The 26369-nt window shown below is 42.5% G+C and overlaps 1 protein-coding gene across 2 annotated transcripts; it reads right to left on the reverse strand.

Annotated features, from left to right (window-relative positions):
- Positions 1-1967: 1967 nt before the first annotated feature.
- Positions 1968-24321, reverse strand: MAML1 (mastermind like transcriptional coactivator 1). 2 transcript variants are annotated; one of them, XM_082291636.1, is made up of 5 exons: positions 23763-24321; positions 13760-15157; positions 11468-11731; positions 8455-8569; positions 1968-6295 (listed from the first exon to the last, which is right to left on the reverse strand). In XM_082291636.1, the coding sequence occupies exons 1-5, from the start codon at positions 24129-24131 to the stop codon at positions 5304-5306; spliced, it is 3138 nt and encodes a 1045-aa protein (XP_082147762.1). In that variant the 5' UTR covers positions 24132-24321; the 3' UTR covers positions 1968-5303. The 2 variants fall into 2 exon arrangements, with proteins under 2 accessions (XP_082147762.1, XP_082147761.1); XM_082291635.1 differs by having other exon boundaries at positions 13760-15160.
- Positions 24322-26369: the final 2048 nt, after the last annotated feature.

Genomic DNA, 26369 nt, shown 5'->3' on the forward strand with positions numbered 1-26369 from the left:
GGAGGTCTTTTCTAGCACCCACTCACCCTTAGTAGTTTTCTGATGTTTTAAAGCAACACAAACCTTTTCCTGGCAAACATACAAAATAGAAGTTCTCAGTTCTGAAGGCAGCAGATGATGTAGAAACATACAGACAGACCCTGAGAAATGTTACACTGACATCAGAGTTATAACTGTAAAATATAAAATTTGAAAACCAATGTTTTAGCCCTGAGTAACTTTTCTCCCCGCTCCACAAAAGTAAAACAGGCATCAGTTCAAAAAGTTACCTTATGTTTTTGAGCAACTTTATACACATGACTACTGTGACTTCAAAGTTTTTGAAATCAAAGAGGAGGAAGGTTTTCTCTTAATTTTGGTGCTGAGCCATTGCAGTTCTCTCTGTTCAGTCACACACACAAACCCTCACTACAGAATTTGCACACATACCAGACCTATAGTTTCTCCCAAGTGGGACACAGCAAGTTTTTTTCCTGGTTTGGCTCTTCATCACTTCAAAACCTCATTGTGACAGCTCATCAAGTTGAAAACTTCAGTTAATGAATCAAATATCCAATGTTACACTTTTTATAAATAACCACATATGTAGAATAGCAAAACCACTCCCTTTCTCTAAAAAACACTCATATGATGTAACTTCAGGCTCTCCAAGGTGCAGCAGGCTCAGACTAAAATAGAACTAAAACCTAAAAATTAACCTTAACCGAACCTATTGGTGACCAAAGATTGCATCTGGGGTGTCCAATATAAAAGTCAGAGGGGAAATGTCACCAGGGGTCTTCTTACACCATATTTCAACAAACAATTCAGGCTTGAGAAAGCATTTCCATTACAGATTTCCATTACTCTCAGGAAAAACACTGACATCAAGAAAAAAATAATCAAAATAGGTTCTTAGCAAAGGTTCATCACAAGCTGCCACTGACTAAAATTTTTGGAAAACCACACATGTCATTTCAGTGGGGGATGGTTTGGAAAATTTCTGTTTCACTCAACAATAACTAAAATGCAGCATTTTCAATGGGACAATAAAGCAAGAATTAATGTAATTTCACAGTTCCCAATGGGCAAAAAGCAGCTGATTCTGGTACTGCTGCTTATTATTACATTTGGTTCTTTATAAGCTTCTGAAGTTACAGGTCTCCTCCTCTCCCAAACAGAACACAAAACTAGTAGAGTAGGAGTACACTAAAAATACACTCTGGTAAGTCAGGACACTGTGAGGAAACCAGGAGGCTGAGCTGGGGCTGCAAATACAGCTAGACAAAGACAGCAACTCCAAGGCTTGGAGAATGATCCATCAATGTCAGAAGCTGGCTATGGGACTTCACCAGCCTTAAGCCAAAATATCCAGACACATTGCTGCCAGTGCTTTGTTCCTTGTTCAGAAACATCAGCTCCTGCTTGCAGCACGTGTCCTATGTCTCAGCTGGATTCCTGCGTGTGCCATGTGCCTGCATCAGACAAGTCTTGAGGAAATCAGTGTGAACCTTTAAAGGCTGTTATTCTGAGGGAACTGGCACATTTTTGGAACTCTATAGTTTGCACATGTGAGGTCTCAGTAGTTATTAACATATTTTTCACTACTAACAACCACCTCTGCAGTTGAATTGCCCAGCTTAAGGCCTACAACTGCATTCCAGAAAAAAACCAAGAGCCTGAAAGAAGCGGGAGTAGCATAAAGCTTAATTTTCAAAGTTAAGTTTTCTAAGGCCCTTTGATCCAGTTCTGGCCTGTTTAAATGGACTTTCTGAAACCGTAAGAATTGGTAAGACACAGCAGCAGAATGAGAGCCTTAGTAATAGGCTAAGCAAAAATTGTGTGTTGGGATGAAGGGAAGGAACCATCTCGCTAGGAATGACAATGCTGAACTCTGCTCTACTCACGCAAATGTATAAAGTCACACCATGTATATTTAATACACTAGCAAAATATTTATTTTATAATGATAAAACAGAAGTGAAGGATTTCTTTTTGGTGTGCACCAGTAATTGTAGTAAAAGAATAAGGGGATTAATGGACTCTTTATACATTTCAATGACAAAAATTCATAAAGGTTAGCATCAAATTCAACTGTTCTCCATTTACAAGCATAAAACTTACCATAATACCCCCCAAACACATATATAAAGAATTATAGTTTTAAAATCTATAAAAAGTAAAAAATATACAGTCAGAAGATCTAACTCTTATTCAAATCTTTAATATAAAATTGTAAACATTTATTTACACAAAGGAAATGTGTATAACAAAATTTTGAGCACCCTTTTCAATTGGATCGTGGTTTTTGGAAGGCAGTGGATGTTGCACAGTGACACTCTCACCTTGCCTGCCCAACCAAAACCGCAGTTCATAAATAAAGCCATGGGCGGCCGGCTGGGTTCAGTTCAGGGGAGATTGGTTTTATTGCTCTGAAGCTGCAGCAAATGGAAAGCCCGAGTGCAGACACAGACAGTGACACGTTACAGGGTATGAGGGCAGAGCCCAGCCCTGCCCATGCACCCATGTACATCAAAACCATATTTTCATTTCCATTGAACTGTTCCAACCTTGTTCCAGTGGCACTGCATTCCCAAGGGTCCCACTGTGTTCTGTGCACAGGGACCAAAGCCAGAGCCAAGGGCTGTTGGATCCTGCTCACACATGGAGACCAATGGGCATTGTAAGCCAGTTTGTCTAGAATCACACTTAATTTTACTCCAACAGTACCATGAAAAGGCCCTGTCATCAAACCCAGATACCTTCCTGAACAAACCCTCTGGTCAAGCAGAGCAATATCCACCTTAGCTTCCAGAAACAGTGGAGGAAAGAGCACACCTGCGTTTTCCTGGACATTTCGCTGGATTGCCTTTTTGGTAGTAATAATGCAAACAGCAGATGTTCTTGTCCTCCAATTAAGAAATCACAACTGGATGGATCATATTTTGACTTATTCAGAACAAAGTCTGTGCAAAATCTACTGGAAAACAGAGCAGATTTCACCACAACCTAAACAGGGAGAAAGAAAAGCTGAATCCTACCACCCTGTTATTTCTGTCAAGTGTTTGTAAGGGGGAGAAAAAAACCAGTGACATGGAAGGATGCCACTTGAAATTGAGGTCCCAAGCACCCCCAACAGGAAGGGAAGGCACACTGGTGCAAAGTTAACCCTTAAAATTAAAAATACAGCAAACACTCCTTCCCCTGCCATTGCTAGTTTATATCTATACTCTTCTAAGACACTTACCTTGGACCAGCTTTTGGTTTAACTTAATAGTAAACCAAGCTCACTAGCTCTTTTCTTAGATTGCCAGTATAAGAAAAGCTAGCATCAGTTATTTGCATCTCAACTACTTATTCTAGAAAATATCAGAAGTGTCAACAACCAAAGTCACCAACACCTTCATCTTCCCATCCAAAAACAATCTTTATGTTATCTTTTCAAAAGCTCTATGAGGGATTAGGCCTGCTTCAGTGAAGTTTTATCCACTGTTCAAAGGTGGGATCCACTGATCAATGCACATCTTTCATCAACAGTTCAATATGATAGAACAGCAAATCTGATCAACAGAGTGGAATTCATCCACACTAGCTAAGTGTGCTGGACAAACCATGTTCCATGCATATTTGGAAAGGGTTAAAGTATTAGTGTTAAAAAAGCAGTTTTCAAAAGTGCAAATTGTCTCATAAAGGAGCTGCAGATACAGTAAAATATTTTCCTTCTTTGAAACCAATGATATCATTCACTTCCCTTCACCCCCTCTGGAAAAAATCCTCTCTCACAATTCTGCAATGCAGAAAACTCCTGGAGAAGCCAGTCTGTGTTGAAGGAAATTGCTCTGAAGTCACTATGTTGGGTTTGGTTACAAAGTTTAGAGGAGTTTTCCAAGAAAGTGGATTTAGAAAGGGAAGAGGTATTTGTGCATTCAAAACAAAAGCTTTCAACTTTATTTTCATTTTAAAATAAACGTTAAGGCAAGGTGGTTTGTTGGTGGATAAGGGATTTTTTTGGTAGAGAGTAAGGACTTCGGAACACTGACTGTTCGTTCCCATTGTGGTTCTTGTTGTCCTTTCTGGGACCAACCCCAACATATGGATAAGAGGTCTCCTTGGGCTGAGCTGAAGAACCAGCATCTGCTTCAAGGGATATTAAAAAAGTAAATCCACCAGTCTATAGAAAGATTATCAAACTTGTAACCCAGTATTAAAAAACCAAAGCATTTAAAGGGGGAGACTTCCACATTGGAGCAACCCTGATAAAAGTATTCTCCCTGGCTTCCTGTGCTATTATTGCTAATAAGGACTTTCCACCTCCCAGCCAAATTCTTTTTTCCTCATTTTTATCCTGAAGTGACAAAGTCTTGTGCTCATTGCTAACTTCGGGGGATGAACTGATCTCGAAGGTTAGTTTTACTTTTTACAACAAAGAAAACTAGATGAGCTGTCATGAAGCAAAGCCTTCATTTAAATACAACTACCTTTGGAAATAAGTTATGAAGAAACAGGTGCAAAGTAAATGGCTTTACAATTCACGTTAAACCTACTATAGTTTAAAAGTTCTCCCGTAAGAAATTCCCCCTTTAAACACAACAAGGTACAAGCCAGGAACTGTGCCTCTCTACAACAGAGTGCAAACTGCAGCTTAAAAGACTACAATCTATGAAGATGACTATCTAGACTAACTGGCCAGGTTTTAATACTTTCTCTCAACTATTACCAGCATCTAGAAATATTTACTGTGAAATATCACTTGCTTACTGAGAGTACAGGCACATGCTTCAGCAATGGGGAAAAGAAACAGTTCCAAACATTTTGCAAGCATACTCAGGTGCATACAGCCTCTTCTCAAATAAAAAGTCAGAAGTTTGATGGACACTACTATAACAGCATATCAAGCTATGAGCAAATAATTATTGCAAGTAATAGCTGCAGACTAAGCCCTAAACACAATTTGTGCAACTATTTGCGTTCTTTCTGCACTGTTTCTGTGGAATTTTTGTTTTGTTTTTAAATAATTAAAAAAATTTAGTCTTAGAACACTGCAAGTGAAATTTCTGGAAGGCTGGCTAGGACACAGTATTTTTTGACCTGTTCAAGTGTGCGACTCCTCAGAGACCGCAGACAAAGCACACTCCTCCTGCAGACCTGCTTGGTGCGCCGTGACCACGTGTCAACACTCGCTGAGAAGCAGCTCCAGTCTTTTTCCCAACCATTTACCTCTAATGCCTGCAAGTCTCCTCAATGCCACAGGTTTTTTGGTCCAAGAGTTGTTTATATCTCATGAAATAATTAAAAAAAGTAGAACCCCCGCCCCCAGCCCCATTTTAATGAGTTCCTAACAACTCATCCAAATCGTTCATCCACTCCTCTGAAGTCCTGTTTTTCAGCAAAGAGTCTATCAGATCTGTGTCACCAGTTAAGTTCTGAAGTCCATTATTGCCTGACTGGCTGCTGTAGGCGAAAGGCAGCTCCTGACTAGTCGTCCTCACAGGGTACCCTTGGCTACAGTGCAGGTTTCCTCTGTTGGGAATTTGCTGATTTGGGTTCTGGTTGAAAGCATTCAGGTCTGGAACAGTCTGGTTCATGCCAGGCAAGACTTGCTGTGAGGGTACCTGCTGCTGTGCGGGTGGGTTTGTCCGCGGCTGCGCTCCCAAAGACGACGACAACATCTGCCCAGAGACAGCAGCATTCATCGAGGTCATGGGCCTGCTGGTGCTTAGGCTTACCTGAGGCATTCCCTGGGCAAACTGCTGGTTGGACATCTTTAGATGTGTTTGCTGCATGTGGAAAGAGGAGTTGGCAGTAAATGGTCCTAAGCCACTGTTTGCTTGTGTCTGGTTGTTAATATTAGGGATACCTTGGTGTTGCCAAGATGGATTTTGAGCCCCCATAGCAGCTGGTACTCTTGCCATCTGTGGCTTAGATAAGGTTGGATTCAGTGCACCTTTATTGTGCTGCTGAGAAATACTTGAGTTTGGTAAGGTGTTCTGCCCATAGCCAGCAGGAACAGCAGCGCCCTGGCCCAAGCTGCCCTGTCTCTGCATCGGTGTCTGTCCATTGGCACTCGGAGTCGCGTGCTGCGGAACCATCTGGGTCATGCCAGACGCCAGGTTGTACAACCCCCCGCGCTGCATGTTCTGCATGCTGGGGTACTGAGACACCCCCCGGTCCTGCTGACTGGAGCCCGACTGGAGTGGAGCAACAGGAGTGTGGCCGGGTCCCATCTGAATCATGTTCTGGCTCTGAGGAAACATCCGCGGACTCCCGGAGCTGGACTGTCCTAAATTACTGACCCCGGGCATGGCTGAAGATGACCCTGAAATACGAAGAAATATTTTGTATATTAAATACCTCACGTTCATCCAGAGCCAAGCCAGGCTTGTAGGCACAGTAACCCAGAAAGGAGGTGCAGCTACATTAGTGTAAACTGACCTCTGCAAGCAACACACAGAAAGCAGAGGTTTAATTACAGAGTGTCAACTGTTGCTCCAGTTAGCACCTCCACCTTGATCTCAAACACAGATATGCCAACATCCTAAAAAAATGTGAATACCACTTCTAAGAGTTCAGTATCATTAATTAAAAAAAAAATTATGACTTTAAAGGCAGGACTCTGATATTTCTTTGTGAACAAAGGTTACCACATATACTTTGAAGTGCATGCACAATTTACTAAGCTGTTAAAAAATACCTCTAACTGCACACACATACACACAGTGTCAGTCATTGCATGCATACACAGTGCATCTCTTATCAGACAACTGTAGGATTGCCAGTTTGGCATTTTCCCAATTCCAGGAATATCTTTTATTTATCTAATACAGAAATATCTAATTCAGAAATTTTTCATCAAGTATCTTTTGGATTTCCACAGTGAAATATTCACTATGTCAATATGCAATGCTGATAACCAAGCAAGGTGATTTGGAAAAATGTCTTCTCAGTAAACCAAATACGGTCCTTTGTTTTTGCAAATTCTGAGTTAAAAAGTTTCTTCCTGTAGAAGAAACAGCCCCCTACTTGAAGCAAAAATAGCAGAACAGTTCTGTAAAGTTTGCATGTAACACCCTCCACACTCCTTACAGCTGACCAGGGGAAACCTACCTACACAATTTCTCTACTTTCAAAACAAAAAGCTGCAGAATTTTTTCATGTTTTATGATAGCTAAGGAGTACTGGCTCTCCATTATTATTATATTTGAATAAAAACCAAATTATCAAAACCAAATTAAAATAGAATTCAAATTATATTGAATTCATTATCAACAAAGCACATCATAAAAAGATCAGTGTTGGGGGAATGGATGGGTGGGGGAAGAGTCTTACTATAAAAATATTTACAATGAAAAGATAGTACACATATCAGGATTTAAGGTGCAAAAAATAGTTACAATCATCATTACATGGAAAAAATAATTTTAATAATACTGATGTCCATTATAGCAAAACCTACTCTATTTCTAATAGCTGTATGCCTATCTTTCTGTAGAAAAGTGGTAAGAGAAAGAAATATTTCAGTGCAATATTTGAAGGATGCTACTGGTCCCTCTGTTAGCACACAATCCTGTTGTATTGGTATCAAGTTCTTTCAGTTAAGTAACAAAACCCAGTTGTAACTGCACTTGACACTTGCACAGGCATGAACGCTGCCAGGGTGAAGGTATTACATTTCCATTTGCATCCTTCCCCTTCAGTATTTATTTCTGAAGGAACATGGAGAGTAAGGAAACAAAACAAAGGGAATTAGCACTATTCTTGTACTCTAGGTTTATGAAAAAAAGGCAAGTGACTTCTTGATGCCCCGTCAGTTAACAGCTTTTGAAGTAAGAAGATGAGTTTTTATTGTTTTCTAGTTCTTCCACATTTTTGAAGCTATTCCAGATCAACAGTTACAACATTTTTTATCAGAGTTAATACACTACAGACATACTAAGCTGCTTCTCATACAAAAAATCCCACGAAGGACACTCAACATGTAACGAAGAGAATTCAAACTGCATTCCCTTTTAAAGGTAGCAGGGATAAGAACGTTAGAGACTTTTAAACTCATCCTAGAGATGAGAGAAATAATACACCACTTATTTTTCTTTAATGAGGGCCTGTGATAGATACAGGCAGTAGTGACGTCAGGCTTCAGAAAAAAACCCTCTGAATCCTAATATATCAAAGACAGAGAGAATTTCCAACCTGCACAACAAAATAGTAGTATAAAAAAGGCCTGTAGAACAATAAAGGTACTGAAGAATTTTACTCATTTCCCAAACAACACTAAGAAACAGAAGCTTAAGTTGTCCCAAATACCTGTGACCGGGGAAGCTGTTTGCAACTGAATCAGAGTATAGGTTAAGAGCTTTCAAGGCAGAGTGACGTGTAGTAAATTAATTAAAAGCTATCCAATCCAGGAAATTTGAAGACACCTTGTTTTTTACTCCTGATATTTTTTCTGCTATTATTCCAACTGCAACGTTTACTCACCTGTGAACTGTCCAACCTGTTGCTGGTATGGATTCTGTGGTTGATCCTGGTACTGGGGAGGAGGCCGTGTCAGATGCCGCTGCAGCTGCTGCTCCTGCTGCTGCCGCTGTTTCTCCTAAGAAAGGTCCAATGCAAGACAATTTGAAAACTAATCAAACTTTTTCCAAGGGCTATCTTGGATAAAAACAAGCTGTCTGCATATTTCTATGCACAGCTGGTAATCAAAGGGGCTTCTGCAGCCCTAAAGTCACTTCAGGCTTTGTTCTCAAGGCTCAAACACAGTCAATTTGTTTTGATGAGTGACAAGACCAGGATCTCAGAGACAACAGCATGCACTACAAGAGTTACTGCAGTGCATGTCTGAAGCCTTTCAAACTTCTAAAATCTGAGATGTTAGTGGCCTAATCAGTAACAATCAATGGGCACTTTTAGCAACACTCTAAAGACAAAAAGAGGTACAGGTACAAAAAGAGCAAAAGTGAGTGTATAAAAATAATAACATTTACTTTTTTGGTCTTTATTTCCAATGTATTTTAGATGCCTCTTTAGAAACCAGTAGAAGTGCAAGTCAGAAATATAAAAAATATTACACAGAAATACAAAAACAGAACATGTAAATATTTTCTAATCCTTGTCTGCAAATATGAAAAATATACACAAATCCATATTATCATAGATCACAGGTTTTCCTACAAGATTATAGAAAACTGCAGAACTAAGTCCATAATACAAGTCATACAAGTTTTGCAACCATTGTTTCAAATCACTTTCTTAACAACACACTGATCAACTAAAACAAACCCTACTCATGACACAAAATAATTGTGCCTCTTTAAAAGCACATTTTAAAGAGCACAGAAATTTATGATCAAGCCATTTGAAAAATAAACCAAACGGATTTTCTACTAGGAAACTTTAGGGAAAAATGAAATTTAAAATCTTGAGGGGAGTGTAGATGTAGTGATAGTACACTCAGATCTTGACAGTCTTAAGAGCCAATAGGCTGCTTTTACAACACGAAATGTATCAGGCACAGCATTTCTGTCTCTTCTTACTCAGATACCTTCAGCGAGACTGAAATTCGAAGAAAGGCCCATAGTGATACAATGCACAACCATCTACTTATCCAAAAAGTTACACAGAGCACAGCAGGGGACAGAAATTCCCTTCCAAGAGTGTTGGGGCAAAGACACTTTAAACAAGAGACTGGTGCAATGTAACAAATAGCAGATACACATCTCTACCACCCTTCCCAAATGTCTCCAGCTGCGAAGCTGTTGAGACATGCACAGGAATGAAGAGGGCAGCTGCTTGACAGAGGACCTGCTGCTTGCAGGACCAGTCAGACCTGAAAGAGGCTGACCACGGAAGCCAACAAGAGATGCCATAGCTCTGAGAGAAACCAAGAACTGCAGAACCTGGCTTGGGGAAAAAAAGTAAAAAATACGCAGAATACCAAGTGAAAAGACAAATTTATAGTGGCAAGGAATGGCACTGAAGCTACCTGAAACTACAAATCTCCAAAGTTCAGAAATCTTTTTGTAAAACTGCATGCAGTATCAAGTGTATCCAAAGAAATAAACATCAAATCAGAATGCTAACAAGACCTAGCTTGACTGGGCAGTACAGGGCCAATAAATGTGGCAAATGCAGTATCTAAAGCTGTTCAGCTCCAAAGCAAAGCTGCTCCTTATTCGGGACCAGAGTCCCAGCATCACTATACAAAAATGGAAATTAGAGAAGCTAGTTGTAGTTACCATTACTAGGACATGAATGAAATATTTTCATAATACTGATATTTACTGTAGCAACATGTGCTGGCAAAGCAGAAGCAAACAGATAGGAAAAAAAATATTTCAATGCTGTGTTTGAGATATGCTACTTATCATCTCCCCACTGTTCAGAGATATCTAACACCTGTTAGGTCCATTATTGTCCTAAGGAAACCTACTGGGGCACAGCTCTAAGAGCTCTAACAAAGCTCTAATAACCACCATACACCAGACATGCAAAATCACAAGCAGGAGGTCACACCCTGTATTTCCTTTCTCCCCACCTGCTCTCAAAGAATACCTGTTTGTTAACATTTTGGGAGAGTAATGATTACTCATTTCTGACATTTGATATTAACATACAAGTCACCAAAGACTGATTGATTTACTAAAAAGTACTCTAAGCTCACAGATCACATAACTCATGGAGAAACGTGATTTTATTGATGATTTGGGCATCCTCTGTCTTTCAATCTTTGATAATGTAATTCCCCCACAGTATTCCCTTAGTCCAAATTGTTTAACCCAAATATCAAAAACAGATCTTTACCACACTCAAACACTGACAACCACATTACTATGTTTTGTCTACACTGGTTCCAGAACTGAAGGGGCTTTTCTGTCACCTCTGTTGAGACCTCAATTTTAACTGGATGTCTCCAGGTGATAAAAGAGCCATTGGCTAGGACCTGGCACAGCCACAGCTCCACAGTCCTGCAGATTCTACTACAACCTTCCCCCGCAAAATGAGCTTTCATATATTTTCTGTTCAGAGGAGACTGTATCATTTCCCTCTTAAAGCTTCTGATGGGCAGCTGATTCAGGGAGACCTTAGAGCACTTTTCAGTACCTAAAGGGGGATTACAAGAAGGCTGGAGGGGGAAGGTGTCTCAAAAGTGATAGAGCAAGGGGGAATGACCTCTATTTGAAGAAGGTTAGGTTCAGATCAGGTGTTAGGAAGAAATTATTTACTGTGAGTGTGGTGAGGCATTGGAACAGGTTGCCTAGAGAAGCTGAGGCTGCCCCATCCCTGGAAATGCTTCAAGGCCAGCTTGGATGGGGCTTGGAGCAACCTGGTCTAGTGGAAGGTGCCCCTGCCCATGGCAGAGATGTTGGAACTGAGATGATTTTTGAGGTCCTTCCCAAGCAAACCATTCTCTGATTCTAAAACATCAAAAGCTATTTTATGCACCAAAGCAAAGCAGCACAAATTTAAAAAACAGATAGCTGGCTGCTCTCACCTGTTCTGCCAGCAAATGCTGCTGCCTCTGTTCCATTAGGAATTGCTGCTGCTTCTGTTGCTCCATGAGCAGATGCTTTTGTTGCTGCTCTCTCTGCTTCTGCTGGTCCATCAGCATTTGGTGCTGCTTCATCACTGCTGCTTGCTGCTGATAAGCTGGGTTGCTGTGGTTACCTGCCATGGAGACGTTTGGAGCCTGGGCACCCACCCCAGGGCCTGGGACAGAAACAGGAACACGAGGAACAGTAGGAGCAGGGTTCTGATCCTGCAGAACACAGGAAAAGCAACAAAAGTTACAGAAAAGCAGTAACTTTTTCACTTGTGAAGCTTCTTATGGAAGCTCAGCTAATTAAAGACAAACAAACACCCATCTATACAGTGCCAGACACAGAACTGCCAGTTTGGAGTTAGGGTCAGAAGCTCCAAGACATTTAGGAAGAGAGGCTTTAACTTCAGTCTCAAAGTACTTCCCAAACTCCAGCTCAAACAGGTGAGTATAGCTCTGTGTGCTCCTTTTCAGGCAGTTACAAACAGCACTTCACACACCCCAGCTTTAGTTTACTTTGGTAGCAGCTTTTCAAACACTACATTTTCTATTTTCATTATACGAAACATTTATTTAAATCCTGCCTCTTCTGTCAACATTTAATACTGCAAGTGTTTATGTCTCCCACCGTAAAGTTGCTTTCTTTTAGTATCAGAGAATTTACTATTTGCAGGTGAAGGGGAGAAGGCTTCCACTGGTCAAAATGGGTCTTAAAGTATTTTTCCAGCAGCCCAACCATCACCATACTCCACAGACAAAAATACTACTAAAGATAAGTCTGATAGTATTCGTTTTTCTTAAGTCTGCATTTTTTGGCATTTTTTTTGAGACTGGAACTTGGGATAAGCAAAAATAACATGGAACAATTATCATTCAAGATCCGATACTGCCCTCTTAGTACCAGCAAATCCCTTTGAAATTTGACAGCTTTCATCATTATAAAGCACAGTTCAGCCTCATCTCTAATTGCACAAACAAATGTCATGTTCAAGTTAAGAATTTAGCTAATGGGTTTGGCTGTTGGTTCTCACTTTGCAGTTTCACAAGGAATCATGGACCAAATAGAAGGAATGCTGTGCTAAGTTGTTCTGCGTGCAAGTTTTTGAGAAATTCTCCAGAAGCTTTCATCAGTATTTCTGTTAGTTCAGTGCAAGTGTGGCAGTGTAGATGCAAGGTCACCCTCATTGTTTTTCAGTGAGGGCGAGATGTGACACACACAGTCGTCTCTACCCTTCTTCTTCCATCAAAATGCTGTTAGACAGTTACTTCTGCCAGCTTTCAAAGAGATTCTTTTTTTTTTGTGCTTTATGAAGCAAACATTGATCTCAAATTTTTATTTGTACACCGGTGTGGTCTTTATCACAGACTATTGAGAGCCTTTTCACAGGTTTTTGTTTTGTTGAGGGAAACATGACTAGAGCTGGATCTCAAACAGCTTTTGCTGGAGGAGCTTTAATCCTTGTAACAAATACCTTTTTTTTAACAAGCCCTCTCGTATGTGCATTGCAGGTACATGTTACAGAATCCCAATGAGTCTATACTTCCACTCACTACATAAATTTTCACCTGCAGCACACCAGTAGTAACAGTTATATACAAGGCAAAGGAGCACCATCTGGAATTTTCTGTTACAGGAGAACCTGAAGCATATGCTTCAAGCAAACAAACATTACTATTATTCATTCTTAATGATATATTTCTCTCCTATGCCATGTTTCCCCAATGCCCAGAGACTTAGCCAATAAAAATCCTTAGAACTGAAAGGTGCCAAGGAACACCCAAGAAATGAGGAATGCAGCCCCCACTTCCACCTCTCTGCAAAAGTAGGTCTTTTTATAGTAAGCCAACTCTGACACAAGTAGGGACTAAAAACAAGGTAAAGAAATCAAAGCTTCTTTGAGAACACTGTTTAACACTACCGTTTTATATGAGTTATTTTAGTCAAAAGTTTACAAAGCATCTATTTATCTTTTTAAGCAGAGGCTTCTGTGAAGCATGACATAATTTGTTGCCCACAAAGTATATTAAGCTGGAAATCACACGTTACATGACCTAGAACCCAATATTAAAAACTGTCCCCAGTGGAAAAAAGACCTTATGATTCTTGTCTCAGCTTATTGTATACAGAAATTTTCTCTTTAAAATCAATGAAAACACTTGAAACTACACCAAGGAATCTGTACTCCAGCCTTACCTACCCAACAACCTTAAATCTGCTACTGAACAAAGGTAATTCAGGACATTCACCTGACCATGTGGCAGTCGGTAGGCAATGTTTCCAGACTTGGGTTTCAACAGGATCATCCCATTTTGGTCATCACTCACATGGGATAGTGGTGGCTGCTGGCGCTGCTGGAGGTATGCCAGCATGGGAGTCTTGTTCTGCCCAGGCACTGCCACCCCCTGCTCACACTCTGCTTTGTAATGGGAAAGAGGTTTGGTGTTCCCATAGTCCAGCACAGAGCCTTGACTATTCACAGGGTTCTGGTTCAAGCTGTTTTGCTGATGACCCAAAATGTTCACATGGTAATTGCCTCCAGCTCTCGGTGAGCTTTTATTTCCCAAATTAGGCATCATGAGTTTCTGATTGTTGAAGTCTGGCTGATAAACCGATGGGCTAGTGGGATTTTCCATGGTATATGGGACAGCCAGTGGACTATGGGAAGACCCAGACTGTTGCCACGTAGACATCTGATTTGTTTGGTGGACTTGTGAAGCTTGTTGCTGGTTCTGCAACATCTGATCTCTCTTCTGCTTGGCAGCAATCTGCTGAAGTTGATGAGCAGAAGACATTTCTTTGGCACTTCCTGCACACTTCCCAGGTAACAACACAGGCCTCTGGACGTTCTGAGAGTGGTTTGATGCCTGCATCATGGGCTGATTAGGATTTTCAGTCATTGACTGACTGGAAGATGGGAACATAGCCTGGGAAGTACCAACTGTTGTAGAAGCAGCACTTACAGGTACAGAAGCAGCACCAATAAATGCTGAACCTGAAGAAGTGGCTCTAACCTGGGGAGATCCCAGCTGTTCTTGTTCAAAGGGTGCAGGGGAAAACTCAGTCTTTATGTTAATATCTTGTGGCAATGGAGTCTGTGCAGCTGAATTTGAAGAATCTGCATCTTTTTTGTCTTCAAAGTCGTCATTGAAGAGATCCTTCATGTCTTCATCGGGCACTGATCTATTGAGCTCCTCAATAAGTTCCTTCCATTCTTGCTCATTTAGGTTAAGATCAGGCATCAAATTATTCTGAGATATAGAACCTCCTGCTACAGGATTCATACAGGGAAGCTCATCTACAGGCTCCTGCTTCAGCTCTTTGTTCAAACTCAGAGGAAATGAGTCATCTGCATCACCACCTCCATTCATCTGCAGGCTGGAATCTGGAAGACACTTCTTGTTGATGCCATCGAGCCCCATTGGATGTTTCCCATTAAGTTGTAAGGTATCTCCAGTGCCAGATTTCTTGTCAAGATGATGGAGTGGAGACACAGGGGGTATTCCATTGGAAGAACCACTCACTCCAAGACCATCATCACGACGCAGTTTCTTGGACACAGAAAACACATCGCCATAGCCATTCTGCTGGTCTCCGTTCTGAGGGGAAGCAGCACTGTCAAGCTTTCTTTTCACAGTCTCATGGAGCTGCTGAAAAAGAAAAGGAATATTTTACTTATGTAGTTCTATGTTACATAGATCTGGATTTTTATCTCTTACCAGAACATTGTCTAGCTCTGAATAAAACACTTCAGAAAAAAATCAAAGATTGTATCTTTGTTCTGGTAACATTTTGTTTTACAAGTCAGCACATGAGATGACTTCCTCACTATAACCTCTCAGGGAAAATTTTCAAAAAACATGTACTACTTCAAAGAGAGAAGTAGTGTGATTTTCAGACAAAACTAAAGGTGCCATATACTCTGACAACAACAAAAAGTTGAGAAATGGCTGTGAACTGGAATATGTTATGGTTTTTCCTATTCAAAATGAAAAAAATATTGCAGAATGTTAAGAATCAAATTTTAGATGAGAATAAAAACCCATATTTTATTTGATCTATGTACACACACTGTGTAATTGTTCCATGAGACTGTTTTATAAAGCAGTCTCACATTTAAATATTTAGAAAAAACAAGTGATTCTCTTGTGATAACTTTTAGAGAACAACTGTGTATATAAATTTTGTAAACAATCACACTTTTGGCACTGAAGCAAAACCAATTTGTCACTTAGCGACCATTGCTTCACACTTGTGCAAAATGCAATTCAGAGTTCAGCCAGTTCTATTACAGCAGAGCAAGTTCATTCTTTTCCTCCTTTCTCCTGAAGTATTTTCCAGCTGCTCTGATCACCAGAGCCCCAAGCAGCTCCACAGTTGGCCTCTCACAGATGGTGAAGGCACAGATTCTTTTTCTCGTGGTGCCACCTAGAAGCGACCAGCAGCTACAGCAGCAGCTTCACAGCCACAGCCTGAGCGCCTTTGTTCCCCGTTTTTCTCCTTCCTGCCAGCATTCTTGCAAATATAAAGTTCTTTCTATTGACCTCAAAAGCATCTGAAAACAGAATTCCTGCGCACATCAAAGGTGACTATAAACTCTTCCTTCCCTCGGGTGCATTCTATAAAAAAATTTGAGCTTTGCTGGTGCTGGAACGCTCCACCAACGCAGACAAACCTGTAGGGCAGAGACACTGCTCCGACAGCACAGGGAACTTAAAGAGGGAGCTGCCATCAGCTCCCGACCCGGGTGAGACACCGTGGTACATCTCAGCAAGACACACGACAGGAATCCCCACCGAGAGCTACCCATCTGAGGCATGGGGTCGCTGAACAACAGCCCTCTCAGATGGCAGGAAAGCAGCTCATTAAACAAACCTCAAGACAAGTATGGTTCTTTTCATATTACCTGCAGTCTTCATAAGGCAGTCCACTAACCCCTGGGGAAAGCTGTCTCATCCAAGGAAAAATGGGAAACCTCAAGATCTCAGCATTCAAGCAAGAGGTTGTATGTAGGGCCAGCATAAATTATCAGAAGAATTTTACACACTTGCCTGGGCAACAGCATTCTTTGATTTACAGACAGAAGGACTGGTTCACAGTTAATAGTTGTTTTGGTTTTTTTTTTAACAGTCTACAGTTAGCTGCTCTTTGGGGGAAAACAACTTCAGACCATCTGTTTAATTCCTGCACAGGTAACAGCAAAAAATCCCCATTATTTGTTTAATGCTTGCATAGGTAAGAGCTAAGTCGTATTTTTATCTGTGGGACAGCCTCCAGCTTCCCCAGAGACTGTGATCTTCTAGATGGCTCATGGAAATAGCAGCAGAGTAGCAAGATCAGCAGAAGACTGAGTAGGATGAGGTGAGGTGTACATTTGGAGAGGAGGCTGGAACTTGAAATCTCTTAAGTTAAACATTAGGTCTTCAGCTTAGAGTAGCAGCTCTCTAGTGAGCTTTTCAAATACCAACTTGAAAAAATAGTGGAAATTTACTTTTTTGCAAAAAGGCAAAACAACAGAGAGCAAAGAAGCTCAACTCCATCACAACATTTGGCTTTCAGCAAGTTTCCAGTTGTTTACTTAATACTTCCACCAGGAAAACTGAAGCTCAAGGTGGATGAGTAACTTGCCCAAGGTTATATGATGAGTCAAATTACTCAAAGTTTGGGAATGGGTCCTCCTTAATTCTAAATAGTTAGGGAAAAAACCCACTCCCTGAAAACTTACATAAAAGTAGTAATTTAGTTTTGTGAGCTACATTCATTGCAGTCTAGAAAAAGATACAGACCCCTAAGATCCAGCACAGGAACTCTCATATCTCTATGGGTTTTAACAGTCATAACACTCAGATATCTGATCCTTGGAGACATTTTGACTGCAAGTTGCTCGAGACAAAATCCTCCTTTCACCTAAAACTGTATTCCTCTGGCAAAAAAAAAGGGAAATTAAGTTCCTCCCCAGTTTGTCTGTGTCTATCCAAATAATCTGGTCTGAGGGGGAAAATAACAAGCTGCATGTGAGATACAAGTCAGACTGCAAGCAATCTACATATCAAGCTGCTCCAACAGAGTTCTCAAGGCAAGAAAAACCTGTTCTCTTCTGCCAAAACTCAGGGGAAAAACCAACCAACACACGGATGAAGTAAAGCATAGCTTGCTACTCACTAAGAAAACCCCTTCAGCTTTCATTTTCTTGTTCATTACCATCCTGTAAGGCACAGTGGTCCTCTGGTACGCTGTCCATGGTTTCCCAAGCAGAATCAATCAATTCTATTTATAACACTGAGCCAATCATTTCCACTGTCACAAGATCAGATACAGTAGTGTATTCTCATTTTCTCAGCGTGTTCAATTTTCCAACAAAAGATGAACTTCTGAGATCACTGCTATCTAGCTATGCCTAAAAATATTACCCCAAAAGCATTTATTTGAAGTATTTATATCACTGTAGGAGCAATGCAAGGCAGGGGATGTGAGCAGGCCTCCGTCATTTGGCCCAGGACAGGACACAGAGTTTGTCAAAGAGCCACTGAGGGGCCACAGGCTGCACCTCCTCCACATCACATCACCTGAGCTGCATTTTATTCACGTGAGCAGAACACACAGTCCTCAATGTGGTCATAAACACTTCCTTGGCAGGAGCACACATGCCCAACTGTGGATTCCTCATGCACAGAACACAAGCTGACAAAACCCAGGTGCCATCCATGACAACAAAAGGTGTCCAACACAGCAGCCTCTGGCCATATAACTCACACACTGACAAGGACACAGGCGCGCAAAGCCAGAGATGGATGCACGCCCAGGCAAATGACAAGGCTGCCAGCAGAAAACAGACAGCACACAAAACATTTTGATATATTCAATCTCTGTCTAAAACCCACCAGTTTTACCACAATGATGCTCAGCCCTACTGTAGTCTCACTGCAGGGGCAAATTGACTGACTTTGTAAAAGCTGTCCAAAACCTACTACTGAAGCCCAACAAGAAACCAGAAAAGCTTCAAATTGCTCAATCTATTGCTTGTCTGTTAGCACTGGCCGAGTTCAAAACTTCAGAGGCCAGGGCAGTGCTCTCTTATTGCCTTGGTGGGAAGGGGCATGAATCACTGCCCAAAACAGTGGTACAAAGTTGTTCTGATTGGTTTTGTTGGGTTTTTTTGTTCAGGTTTGTTTGTTTGTTTGGTGTTGGCTATTTTTCTGTGGACTCAATACCTGAAACTAGATTTAGATAATCATCTGAAACCAGTGACATTTCAATGCATTAGAACTTAACAAGCATGAAAGTTTAGCTCACATTGTTTGCTTGAAAGCAAGAAATCCTTTACCATTCAGGACTGTTAAACTGAGGACAGTCAGCTAAAGTCCTTTTGCAAAAATCCACTACTTTGCTATACTTTGAGTCCTGTAACTGAAGACAGTAAATATATCTATATAAAAATACAAACCTGCATGCAGGTTTCATTTTAAAAAAAACCAAACCACCTAGTGAACATGACAGAGAAGAAACTTCTTAAAAATCTGGTACACATACTGTGCCTTTCAGGCTCTGTATAATGTTCTTACTTAGTTTTTTAAAGCATCTGTTACAGAGATTTAAACATTCTTACAGGATTCAGTAGAGCTTCAATTTTTTGTATTTTACTTCAAATTAGTTTACCATTTCAATATCAGAATTAAGTCTATAAAGACTCGTCCTGATCTGCCAGCAAGAGAAACATAATGCTGGACATTTTCAAAGAAGAAATGCTATATCAGCCTATAAGCATAATAAAAAACTAGCTCAAATACAGCTCCTAGCATTCTCACCTAGAAGAGGAAACCAAATCAGAATACATCCATTTTTCTGCCATGGAAGTGGCAGTACTGCAGCACAGATAAGCTCCCATGAACCAGAGTTCACAGTAGGTCCTCTATAGACACTGATTCTCCTCCCCTGTCTTGCCAAGGACAGGAGCAACAAAGATGACAACTGCTTAAGCTGGAATAACAGTGCAAATACCAGACAGTAGTGCATGAATTTTGGATAGAAAACATAACGTTTTGAGTACACACAACAGTAAGAACTCTCCATTTACTGTGCATCTACCCACAGCTTCCAAAGTTGCATTCCCCCTGCAAGGAAAGCATTTTATTACCCAATGTGTTCCTGCATTCCACTGTGCTGTCAGAACCAAACTGCTGGACTCATTTTAATTTTTACTTTAATTCCAGCAGACTTTTGTATTTGGGTGACTGCCTGCTGGAGCAAAGAAGGGCTGTGGATAGGCATGTCTATAAATATCCCAAGCCTGCATTAGTCACAAGGGGCAGCTTCTGCTACAGGAATTGTTCTGCTGAATCAAAAAAACTCCTGTGCCTTCAGCTGCAATGCCAGATCCTCCACCTCACTTGAACTTAAACAGCAGCCACAGCAGCTCAGTCACTCCCAGATCCTTACAACTTAGGAAGCATCACTGCATATCTAACTAATCTGGTAAGGGAAATGTTTCAAACATAAAACAATACCTCACAGAGAATTAAAAGGAGACAAAGAAAAACCTGTCTGAGTTGTTGGGCAACAAACTATCAGACTTGTCAGCAAAAACAAACAATGGTGGCAAGACTACACTGCACCATAGCTATATATAAATAACATGCAAATAATTTGCTATTTTTGTGGTAAAACATCATTTCACAATTTAACACCCCTATACCACAGCTTACACAAAAATGAGGTCTTTCGAACTGTTAGAGTACCAGCCTGAGCTTCGTTAGAGGAATGTCATTAATGCTTGTCAGTACACTCTGGGTAATCTATTCCCCTTAATTTATTACTTTAGGTATTTCAACCAAGAAACACTGCATTGCTCTCCTCGGATTTAAATTTCATTTTAAACTTTTTACTTGGTGCCTTTGCTTAATTTAGAATTTAACTAATATTAATGTAAAACATCTATCACTCCCAAATAAATGCTGCTCTTCAGCTTTAACACAAAGCATTCTCAAGACAGGCCACTGACTAGACCTTCAGTGCTCATTCCAGAAATACTGTTTGTGGTTTTGTGGCAGTCCTAGACAAAGCAAGCTCTCTGCACAACAACTGCTCTCAGGTGGGGAAAAAAACACAGTAAGAAACAGGGAGCAGCTCTCCTTCCAAGGCACCACATCATAAAACAAGGAGTGGAGACGAAAATCCAGATCTTGCCATTCTCCTCACTCACACGTCAGTGAAATGCCTTTGGTCCAGCTGAGCCATACACTGCCTTACGGTCTACCACAGATATATAAGGAAGTCAACCTTTCTCCTGTAGAGAATTTAAACAGTATTATTAGATGAACTTTCATGTATCAGAACCTGGCAGAGAAAAATTGTTCTAGGATACAAGCTCTGTCTCTTCCCAGCTTCCTTGTTTCTCAAAAATGTAAGATTAACAGAGCAAACACATTATCCAAATATCAAGCATCTTCTACTTTGAACACAGCCTTAATAGTGTCATGTTAAACAACAGAAACGGGAAATAAATGTCAACATTTGGATTTCCCATTAAATAATGGTCTAGAAGTTTTTTAGAAGTAGAAAGCTAGAAGGTTTTTCAACGTTTTTCTCAAAGGAAGGACAGGCCTACGTGACGCACAAAAAATCCAAGGTACTTCTGTATCAATACTGTATTCTCTCAGTTTCCGTAGCTCAAATTGGAAGAGAAAATATCTGATTTTGTCCACGTGACAAATCATACAAGACACTAACGAGGAAGTGGCGGTGCCACCCTGTTCCCGGTGACTACTGTGGATTTACAGAAGGTGCTCTGCAGCACAGCACCTGGCAGCGCCCACACTGTCCACACTTGTGGCAATGCAGCTTCATGTCCTACTACTGCAAGCCCTCTGATGCTAGATCAAGAAGCCTTCACCTTTACATGAACTGCTCTCTCATTCAGGGACCAAAATAAATGCTTCACTAATGTTCAACACAAAGTACCAATTTCCAAGAGTAGATTCATATGCAGATTCACAGAAAAATCTGGATTGTTACAGCAGCAACAGCTGATATAATGCATGTTGCACTGAGCTAGCAGCATTCTTTGGAAAGGAATGTGTTCAGGATGTTTTAACACAAGATAATTTTGGTGTTCATCCAAACTTTATTGAACATTGGAAATCAAGCTCATGTCCTTCTCATTCAAAGCACATGCTCGGTCTTGATAATGGCAACATGATGGGTAGAGGTAAAATGCCAACCTAGAGAGGGACCTTCTGGGCCAGAGGAATTAAATTAGCAGCAGAAGTGGTGTTGTTGTTGTTGTGTTTTTTTCCAAGACTTGAATTACTAAGCAAACCAACTTTATACCCCAGTAACGAGGTGATGAATCAGCAGCTGCAATTAAGCTCACAGTCATGGATCCTAGGAAGGAAACAGCAGGCCAGCCCGAGGAAGAGTCATTCATACACTAAAACCCTCTTCTGTTGTGCAAATTGGTCACTGGCAGCAGCTTCCTGTACAAGGGCTTCCCCAGATGTGCAGTGCACTTCAGAACCTGCTGCTGTTGAGAGCCTTCATTATAATGGATGCTAATTAGATCAAATCCACATCCAAAGTGATTTAAGAGAAACAACACCAATGAATTAGAATCATCTCTCTTTTAGAAGATCAATATGAAGTCGTGTGGTGGCAGTTTAAGCAACAGGATTTGACATGCTAAAGAGCCCTGAGTGTAATGAAAATACACATTATTAAGGGGTAGAGCCCCATGTGCAAAAAGCCTCAGAGCCCAGCAGGAAATAAACAGAATCTCCCACCTAGTCTTTAGATAATAAAAAACAAGTTTGAGTAATTTTTGTTTTGACACAAATTTAGATTCAAGATCAGTCTGCTAAACAACAGCTAACTGTAAAGTTTTGCAGAACCAATGTCAGGAATGCACGAGGTTTCCTCTCTTCCTCAAGCACCCTTCTGTAGCAGCCCTCTGAAGTGCTCTAACCGGGTCACAAGGACCTCAGTCTTCTCAACAGTCAGCAAGTCCTCGAGTCTCATAGGTGTATTAGCAAGAACAGAAGTAATTCAGTTAAGTAACGCTTTCAGTTTATCTTGTAAATACTACAAACTGCACCCAGGCTGCCTAGTGCTGGTCACAGTAAGGATGACATTGATACACCCGGTGTTTCAGTATTTCACATCATGCCCTGGACACTCGAGTATACAATAAGCTCTATCGTGATTCTATTTTAATAACAATAAATGAGGTCCAAGACAGAGAGAAGTATATCCTCCTTCCTTTCTAATCCAATCAAATACACAGAGCAACTTAAAAATACGACTTATTCCATATATTGACCTGGAGATGTCTTAGGCTAATCCAGTGTCCCCTTTTAAAGACGCTCAGAGAGGTACTGAATCATTTTCATGCAGGCCACCATTTAAAAATACCTGGTTTTAAGGCAGACAGGTATTAGGACAGGCAGCCTTTAAGAGGTTATCCTACTAACCTACATTACTGACACATTAGCACACAGCAGTATATTTAAAGGGCCTAGAATAAGTTAAGCAACAGCTATCTTGATATACAAACAGGGCTGTGTGAATATGTCCCGACAACCAGAAATGCTAGAGAAGCCAGAGAAACATTAAGATTTTGAGCTAAGCCAGTTTTTAATGGGTGGAGTGGGATTCTCATAGTGTTCACACCCACTAGAGTGAGTGGCAAACAAGCAGCTGCCTTGCCACTGAAATTCTTTCCAATATGTACCAAAATTAACAGACACATTATTTGTCTTAAAACTTCCCCCTCAGTAATAAGCATATCCTTATCAAATGACTCCACAAAACCCTGAAAACCCAAATTAAAGACTTAAGCAAACAAAAATCCAAAGGCAGCGCAGTACTAATGCCCTTCTGACAGTTTCTGCAGGGGCATTTTAGGTGAATTAGCCAGAAATATAACTCACAAAATATTCTGAATTATTTAAGCATCAACAGAAATCCTGCCACTATCCCTACCCCCCCCCCCCCATGCCACAGTTTTTATATACTCTTCCAGCATGCAGAGGTGACGAGCGAAATCAAAACAGCCCTTATCGGCTGCGAAGTTGTAACAGAGCAGACAGGGTACTCTCCAAAGCAGCCCCAACCACAGCCCTCGCACCGCAGGCCACCACACCAGCCGCGAGAGCTTGTTTTCCTTCCCCTATCCAGCTCCAGACGAGAGGTCCCGGTACCAGCCGGGCACGACCGCCGGTCCCTCCCCGGCCCCAGCACCCGGCCCCGGGCGGCGCTTACCGCGATCAGGGCGCTGCTGCGGCCGTGCTGCTGCTCTCCGCTCGCCGCCTCACCGTCCAGCCCGTTGGCTCCGCTCCTCTCGGCGCTCCCCGCGGCGGCGGCGGGCGGAGGGGGTGCGGGTGGCGGCGGCGCCGGGGGCGGCTGCCGGTGCTTGCCGGCCCGCTTGGCCTTGGCCTGCAGGCAGCGCTGGTGCAGGGCGAAGGTTTGCTGGCGCTCCAGCTCCAGGCGCTCCGGAGACACGGCCTGGTAGCGGGACTCGCAGGCGCTGTGGTGCCGCCGGCAGAGCTCGATGCGCCGGCGGAGCCGCTCCATCACCGCGCTGTGCCGCGGCACCACGAACTCCGCCATGGGGCAGGGGGGCAGCACCATGGGCCGGGCGGCGAAGGGGCGGCCGCCGCCGCTCACCGGCTGCTCGCTCCGGCGCCCGCCATGGCGGGGCCTCCGCCGCCCCTCCCGTCGGCCTTACCTGCGCTCCCCGCCGGGATCGCCCCGGGTCCTCCCCCCGCCCGGCCCGGCGCCCGCTCCGCTCCCCCCCGCCCCACTTCCTCCTTCTGCCCCGAACCCGATGCCGCTACGCTGCCCCCCTCTCCCTCAGCCCTGCCCGCCCCGCGGGGCCTGGCGGAGCCCGCCGCGCTTCCTCCGCCGCCGCCCTCAGGCGCGGGCCGGCCCGGACCCCCGGCCCCCCATTGTTGTCCGCGCCGCCGCCATCTTGAAATTGTTTTTCCCCTCCAGAGCCGAGTTGAGAATAAATGGGCGGAGCTTCCTGGGTGGGGGGCTACGTCACGGCGCGCGGCGCGTCACGAGCCGTGACCGACACCCCTCCCGACCAATAGAAGGGCGCGGAGGCGCGAATTAAGCGGCGGGGGCGAGCTGGAGGCGGTGCTCGGCGCGGTTAAAAGGAACAGGTAGGGAAGGGGCCGGGCGGCCACGACGCAGCCAATCAGAAGAGCGGGGAGGCGGAGCCGCGGGTGATTGACAGGGAGGGGCGGGCAGCCGGAGCCCCGCGGGCGCTGGAGCGGAGCCCGGCCCGGCCCGGCCCGGCGGGAGTGTCCGCCCCGCGTCCCGGGCACCGCCGGCCCGCTGCAGCCACGGCTCGGCCCTGCACAACCGCTGCGTTCGGGACAAAGCGCGAGCTTACCTGGCAAAAGCCTGGAAGAGAGGCACGGTTCACCTCACCTTCAACCTGATGAAAACTCATCCAGCTTTGATAATTAGACAAAGAAATCCAAACAGATTTAAGTTTCTTTATTGATTAGTTTTTACATTTTTTTTTTCAAGCTGCTTCTACAAGTACCTGTTTGAAATGGTCATGAAATCACAGTAGTTGTGTCCAGCAACACTAAAAACAAACAAAAAAAAAACCAAAACAAAAGCCCAATCAACCAAAAACACCCTTTACAAACCATGAGGGAAGAGGGGTATTAACCGTCAGTTTAGGATGAGCAGAGCAGTCACAAGCCCCACGCACGTAGCCACAGCTGAGTTTGTGAGGAAGGAGTAAGGAAAGAGCAAGACAAAACCATGGACATGTACAAGTAGTCAGCACTTGCAAGAAACGCTCCTCAGGCCCCGGAGTCAATCTTAAAAACAGACACTCATAATGCAGTGGAGAGGTCACAGCCTCCAGCTGTGACAATTCAGTACTGAGCAGCGCCAGCGAGGGTAGATCACATCCAGGGACACTGCTGGAAGGGGTTAGTTGGTTAGATGCAACGTGATCTATGAACTGCCCCTACCAAGCATCGGCTCCAGGAGAAAAACTGCTCTCAGCACTTCTGCCTTGTGTTTCAGAGCCCACGGGTTTTGTTTTGATTCAGCCTAACACCCCCCCCCCCCCCGCTATTGTCAGACACAGCACGTCAAGCTCAGCATCCTTTTCAAGAGCTGCCACCCTTGGCTGCACAGACATAAAAGGCCCAAATACACCTTCAAGTATCTGTAACAGTTCCAAACCCAGTTCACAGGTTACAGCCAGGTGGAGCTTCACTACTCGAAAAAACACAGCTACGCTTTATGCACTCAGGATAAGCAGGTAGCTTTTTTTTTCCCCTCCAAGACTTTAAAAATAAGAGCAATTCTAAGGTCAAACTGAGGCACCCAAGCCAGAAAGCAGGATAAAAAGTAACTTGAGTTGTCTATCCATTTTGGAAAGTCTTCATTTATTGTAGTGATTATTTAAAGCATACACTATGGTATCAAAAAAAGCCATAACATGCAGACAGGAGACTTTTTCAGGAGATTTAGCAGAAGCAAATGTAGATTTACAATTAGCTTTAATATAATACTATTTAAAAGCTGATAGCAGATCTCAAGTTCACTTTTGATGCTTTGAAAGAACATGTATGCACATGGTTTGTTTGGGAGTTTAAGGCAATTTGCATATTAAGATAAAAAACCATTAGATTAATTAGATTTTTATGTTGTGCTCAAAATGTTAGCTGAATTGAAACCATTTACACATAGTTCATCTCAAAGGACTGAGAGTCATAAATAGCAGCTGCTCCTTGATAAAAATACAGTCCTGAGAACAAGCTAATAGCAATGCTTAAGCTATGACATCTTCCATGTCAGAGTATAAGCTATTTTTGCAGTAAGGAGCAGTATTGA

This window comes from Coloeus monedula (genome assembly GCF_965178545.1).
Source record: "Coloeus monedula genome assembly, chromosome: 15".
Classification (NCBI taxonomy): Eukaryota; Metazoa; Chordata; class Aves; order Passeriformes; family Corvidae; genus Coloeus; species Coloeus monedula.